The 6930-nt window shown below is 39.7% G+C and overlaps 1 protein-coding gene across 1 annotated transcript; it reads right to left on the reverse strand.

The window, feature by feature from the left end:
• Positions 1-907: 907 nt before the first annotated feature.
• On the reverse strand, positions 908-6103 carry KRT26 (keratin 26). The gene is made up of 8 exons (XM_014833882.3): positions 5585-6103; positions 5049-5131; positions 4300-4456; positions 4008-4169; positions 3798-3923; positions 3209-3426; positions 1901-1968; positions 908-1290 (listed from the first exon to the last, which is right to left on the reverse strand). The coding sequence occupies exons 1-8, from the start codon at positions 6101-6103 to the stop codon at positions 1136-1138; spliced, it is 1488 nt and encodes a 495-aa protein (XP_014689368.3). The 3' UTR covers positions 908-1135.
• Positions 6104-6930: the final 827 nt, after the last annotated feature.

Consider the following 6930-nt stretch of genomic DNA (forward strand, 5'->3'; position numbering starts at 1 on the left):
ACTAACCCAAACTCTACACCGTTGAAATTATGGCCTCTGTCACCATGGTTGGGGCCATTTATAACAAGAAGACCCTGGAAAGATTAACCTTCAGCTGTATCTACATCTCAAAAAACTGGCTCTGGCCTAAGATCAATTGCCTTATGTGGGAGGAGGAAGCAATCAAGACCATTTGGAAACTTGGAGATGCAACCTCGGGGGCCCAGCTCCCTGAGATGGTGCAGTTCAGAGCTATGGGCACTTTGGATTCCACATTGCCTATATACCAGCCAGTTAAAACCCTATAGTGATGCCCTGCCATGCAAGTTGGAAATCTAGGTTACCGCAGAGCTCCCTGTCTCACTCCACTCCAAATGAAAGGAACCTCTTTAGCCTAGAACTCTGCTGCTTTCCAGCCCCTGCTGCACTTTCCAAAGTGATTTAGGAAGGATGTCAAGCAGAATCTCGCGTATAGGAGGATATGAGCAAGGTTGAGAACCTCTCCAGGCTTGAGTAGTGCGGTTCTACATTTGCTCGGTTGTCTCCATTGTAGGGGCCGAGAAATGCATGTACTTCAAAATGGAAAAGCAGCTATCCAGATTCAAATTCAACAAACTAGCCTTAGCTGATCACGCATGCAGGCTACCCATTATGAGGGTGAACAAATCCTAATGATCAGCGGGTGTAATCTCCTTTTACATCCACAGAAGCCCAAACTCAAAGAGATCTAGTCGTTTGCATGGTTAATAAGGGACAGATCTGGGACCAAAGATTAGGACTAGTGATCTTTCCAATTTATCGTGTCGTGAATTGGTTAAATGTGACTGTGAAGCGAAGCGCTTTATTCTATTGGCATATCCTTAGTATCGTCACATTGAGATCAATTGTGGAAATTCAAAAGCACCAGACTTATCAAAAATAGCTTGCAATAGAAAAATTTTTAATGAAATGGCAAAAAAAAAAGGCCCTAAAATAAAAACTAGGGACAGAGCAAGATTTTTTCTACTCCTGAGAAGGATTACATGCAAAGACCTTGAGAACAAGAAGGGAAGGAAAACGAATTCTAACCCTTTAAGAATAGAAATGAATGATTTCCTTGGGTTTTCTGGCCAAGGGGATTTTGCAAAGGCAGGCTTTTAAAAAAAACCTTTCTTTCTCATTTTGGGGCTTTAGAAGGTACTCGCTGCTCCACTGTAATGCTGCTTATTTTAGAGGATTTTTCTTCAAATGAGTGGACCCTCAGTGAAAGGACCTTGCTGAGTTGATCTAGTTCCTCAACCACTGTTTTGACAACAGTCTCTTCTTTTGAGTCTAAAATAAAGTAAATGAAAGTTTAGTATGCATTCTTAATAGATTGAAAGGTATTTAGTTGTGACAGATATTCTTTTTAAAAATGGTGTTTGCAAGTTTGTGGTAAATTGAGATCCAATACTGTGTTTGAAGTCTATGCTTAGCAAGGCCCAGGACTATCTTATATTCACCACTGTTTTTAGAAAACTGGGTGTTTGAAAGCGTAAATAAAACACGGATTAAACAACATAAGTATCAGGCAAGTAGTGCCTGGGCGCAAGGTGTGTTGTCTTCTTTTAAACACCAACTTGCCCTGTTTTTGTGGTTTAAAATAAAGCAGCTTTTTTTTTTTTTATCAAAGCATTGAAACTGGGAAAATAAGTAAGTTCTAAGTAAATAAGTAGGTTTCAAGTAAGAAAGATATTGGATGATTGAGTCCTTATTTCAATTATTTCCTAATTTGACCATATCTGATTGACAAGAATATAAAACACTTGTCGTAGTCACCCCTTACCCCTTCATTCACTAGAACTAAACTTAGAAACAATTTCATTTAGTTTACAAATAAGTGACCTACTTAATACAATTACTGGAGTTAGAAAGAGTTACACCAAGTAAAAACTTTCTATACCTTTGATTTGATTTTCAGAATTTATGGGCCCACGTCCTTTCGTTTTGTAACATGTAGATTTACTTTTTCTGTGAAGAGAAGAGTAAATTATTGCATTTATTTCTTTCATTAGAGAGCTCATAAATAACTATGATTTAAGAATAAAATTTTTGGAGTGCTAGTTTCCTTAAGATTCACATTCCTCTTATGTTTAAGAGACATTAGTAAGCTTTTCATGACTTCAGTATAGTGAAAGAAGAGATTAAATGGATGTTTATGATCAGAAATTCCCTTGTGACCAGATATCTCTTTCATCTAGCAGTATGGAGACCCCAAGTTCTCATTCTGACTTCTCAATCACCTGGCCAATGTGTGTGTTTGGAGAGCCTACCATGCAGAAGGCGCTGGGCTAGGTGCTGTAGAAAATATAGAGCAAAGATACAGCAGTTTACATGTTTAAAATAAAATAAAGTATATGCATGTAAAAAGTTTTCTACAACGTGGCATGAAAGATGCCATAAGAGAAGTGAAAAATGAATGATGTAATAAGCAGTTTGAAGGAGGGAGCAATCACTGTTGTGTTCTCATGAGAATAAACTGTAGAGGGCTGACACTGGCCTTGGGTGATGCATAACGCGTTACTGACTCATGATGGGACCACAGGCAGCATTTAGTAATAGCCACTGATTACTGAGTACCTTTTGTATGCAAGCTACCGTCACAAGCATTTCAGCTACATAGTGATGCACGATGGTTGGGAGTGTTGTGAGTATGGTTTTGGTGTTATTGCAATTTACCAGTAAGGAAACTGGGGTCGACAGAAGTTAAACAACGCGCTCAAATTCACCCAGTGGTGTGATTCGCACCCAGGGCTACTGCTCTTGGCTCACAAACTCTGGTGACCTCTCCAATTAAATCTTCCTGTATCTTTATTGCTCGTCTTTCAAATGAAAACGTAACAACCCGCTTAACACAGGGTGCATGCACGGTGACTAGTGACGTAATAATAAAATAGAGTGTGTTGTTATTAGAAATGTGCCTCAACACTAAATCACAGAACAATTTTCCCCCTAGCTTGGAGTATTGGAGTTTTTCAACATTCTATATTTAAGTATTCTATATATTATTATAAATACAAATACTTTGCCTACTTAGAAATTGGAATTTGCTGCCTGTTTTCATTTCACTTGGGTGCAATAATAAATTCCTGAGGCCAGATATAGGTATGATCTTTAGAACAGGAAATTCTGGGGTACAATATTCGTATTGATGGATATCGAGAAAACCTAGTTGATGTGAGATTAATTTTTTTCTCAAGTTAATATTTACCTTTCTTCTCCATCTATCAATTTGCAATAAGTTTCAATTTCTTTTTCTAAAAATATTTTGATGTCTAGAAGCTGTTCGTACTCCAGCTTCTGGCCTTCTGTCTCTGTTCGAATCTGTTGTAGCTGTTCCTCCATCATGCCAATCTGATCCTGGATTTGCTGGAGCTGAAGGCAGCAATTCCCCTCGGTCTCGGCCAAGGAGCCTTCATAGGAATGTTTCTGAAAGAACAAAGCAAAGCTTGCATGTGTAAAAGATAGATGACATGTTCCTATTTTAAACATTCTCCAGGTGGAAAGAAATATTTGTGCGAGGTCTAAGTCATGTCAGTTGAAAACCAGCATCAGCAAGGCTTAAAAAAACCATTTTCTCTACACTGAAAAAAATTTTTTTCAAGTTTTGGGATTGGTGAGTCAGAAGTAATGTTTATGGACAAAATTCTTGATACATATTTAATATGTTTACACGTATTTAATATATTTTCTGTTTTCGTTATATATAATTAGTTACATATACTTAGATATATATAGTTAGCTGTATGTATGTATTTACTTATACACACACAGTCAAATCAATGGCGACTCCTACAAACCTTGGCCATGAGGGACTGAAGTTCTATTTCCAGGGTTTGCAGACTGCGTTTCAGTTCTGTCAGCTCATTTCTGGCTGCCGTGGCTGCTCCTGCATCGTCATAAATCTGCTGTTGCAGCGAAGTGCTCTGCAGCATAATTGTCAGAAGGGTTAGCCACCAGCTCCGCGGTCCACTGAACAAGCCCTTGGTGTGTGATTTCCACAAATGTACCTTCTCATTAAACCAGGCCTCAGCGTCTCTGCGGTTCTGCTCAGCCAAGTCCTCGTACCCGGCCCTCATGTGGTTCAACAGAACGGTGAGGTCCACTCCTGGGGCTGCATTCATCTCCACATTCACGTTCCCCCCAGCTGCACACTGCAGGACTTTCATTTCCTGGAAAAGGGACCAGTTTCAATACTCAACGTAGAATTTTGGTTGATATTCACACTCTGCTGTGAAATGAACAGTGGCCTTGAGGAAGGACACCAGATACCACAGGAAGCCACCCTGCAGGGTTTCTTACCTCCTCGTGACTTTTTTTGAGGTACGTAAGTTCGTCACTGAGTGCCTCACACTGTATCTCCAGGTCGGTTGTACAAAGGGTCAGCTCATCCATAACTCTGTGAAGACTGTTGATGTCGGCCTCAACGCTCTGGTGCAGAGCAAGCTCATTTTCATACCTGAAAGGTGATTAAGATGCTCGAGAATTGTAATTGTAGGCAGGTGCAAAGCATAACTTTTTCAGACATGTCATACACTGAAAGATATGATGCTCTGTACACACTTCTGAACCTTCCTGCGATGGCAAAGTGATGAAATGCTTTGGAAAACCTATTGGTTTATGAATTTTATTTTGGGGGAGTTGTTTCTTCAGAATTGATTTTTGTCATCCAATGTGCTTAACACTTGAGTAAAAGTACTGTTTAAACCAGCCTCAGTGGCCTACTGGTTAAATTCTGCACACTCTGCTTTGGGGACCTGGGTTCAGTTCCTGGTGTGGACCTACATCACTTGTCAGTGGCCATGTTGTGGCAGCGGCTCACATACAAAATAGAGGAAGACTGGCAACATGTGTTAGCTCAGGGCAAATCTTCCTTAGCAAAAAAAAAAAAAAAATTATGATAGCTCTTTTTATAAGGGCATATTTAATTTAATTTCTTCAGTGACCAAGTCTGACTTTATGAAAACGTGTTGGTTTTTAAAGCAAAAGATGTGTTGTTGACTCCAATTGTGGTATTTTTACCTTTACTATAATTAATTATTTTCACCTACTTCAGCCTGAAGTCATCAGCGGTCAGTCTGGCATTGTCATTTTGTAGAACAATGCTGGCGTTACAGGCGGTCACAGAAATAATCTAAATAGGGTAGATTATGCAAAATGTTAAATATCAAAAGTCAAGGGAGGCTCCAGATTTGAGTCTTATTTTCTTAACCTGTCAAACATCTATTTTGGTATCTTATTTTTCTGTAGTAAAGGAATCTGGATTTTCTTCAGATAATAAATGTCCAGAGCTTAAGAGCCAAAGTGTAAGCTTTTTCAATTATGGGTACTTTCACCACTCTTCATCAAAAAGTATGAGCTGAGAATAAGATCAACAAAGCGATTATGTCTGTTTTGAAACTAATTCTCTTTCATTAATTAATTAATTCTACCAAGTTTTATTCACAGGTACTGTCCTAAGCACTGGGAAACAGAATGAGCCAATTCTCTATCATGTAAATTTGGTAAGCCCAATTTGTATTTTGTCTTTTTTAGGTTATGCACATGCAAAGTCTGTGGCAACAGTACACGAATCCGTATTTCTTACCTGCCTTTTAAGATCTTCAACGACTGACAAGTATCTACTGTGGTCGTGAGCGAGTTCCCGGCGAGAGCCAGGCCCGTATTCCTCATGCCAGCCGTTGATTTTCTGCTCCAGGTCTGCGTTTACTTCCTCCAGAGCTCGCACGTGGTCCAGGTAGGATGCCAGGCGGCCATTGAGGTTCTGCATGGTCACCTTTCCATTTCCAGAGAGGAGGCCATGTTCATTTCCAAGAAAACCAGCACAGACGCCGCTTCCCAACCCTCCACCACTACTACTGAAAGCTCCTACAGAAGAAGCACTGCCAAGAGCACCAGGAAAGCTGCCTCCTGCTCCCAACCCACCGTGTGTATTGCCAGCCCCGAAGCCTGTTCCTCCACCAGACAGACGACCAGAGCCAGCTTGCGAGCAGATCCGCCTGGATCCGCTAGAAAGTCGGAAAGACATGGCGACACGAGAGCTGAGTGACCCTTTCTCAGAAAGGAGCAAAGCCAAAGCACACCGCCCCGTAGAAGTCAGCTCCATTGGCCTTTTATAGGATTCAGTAGGTCATTTCAGTCTTAACTCTGCCAATCAGTCATAAAATGTTACTCGTACCCTAATTGTTGTTTTTCATAATTGGGTGATTGTTAATAGTGTCCAGTCTGCAGGTGGAAAGCTGCCCAAGGATATCTTTGTATATGAAAAGGGTGCCAGGTGGAGCAATACTAAATCATAGTGTCCAAGCTCAAGATTAAATATGAGTAAATGTACATCTTTTTAACCTCTGGAATAGATTCTACTTGTTTCCCCCGTATATAACAAAGGATTAATAATTCAAATGAGAAATGTCTACTGCTTTTGTCCTGGAAATGCTTATGGACTATCTCTATTATTCATGCTTTATTGAGTGTTTTCTTATTAAAATCACATACTCTCAATATATAGCGATCCTTTTGTGGTGGGAGTTCTTCAGTGGATTTTTAAAATTGAAAACTGAAATAGAAGTTCTGTAGTACTTTGCTCATCAATTTAACTAAAATTAGTGAATACGCGACATTGACAGAAAATCATTTGTATTGAGATTTCTTGGTTTAGTGGAGGAGCAGAATGTCCATTTAAAGAACTTCTGAGTCTCCAAGTTGTTCATGTCCCTACCTCAAAAATATTGTTTACTGCCTTTTAGTTTAACTCTATGTGTTTAAGACATTATGAATTACTTTGAGAAGCGAGTTTCATATTGATAAGTGGAGAGCAAAATATATGAAGGAGAGGGGTGTTTTCATCACTACCTAGAAAACCAATAATTATGGTTCTCTGCATAGCAGATTAGCTGTCATGGGTGAGCAGACTCTTCATTCTCGTGCCTTGAT

This window comes from Equus asinus, chromosome 13 (assembly GCF_041296235.1).
Source record: "Equus asinus isolate D_3611 breed Donkey chromosome 13, EquAss-T2T_v2, whole genome shotgun sequence".
Lineage (NCBI taxonomy): Eukaryota > Metazoa > Chordata > Mammalia > Perissodactyla > Equidae > Equus > Equus asinus.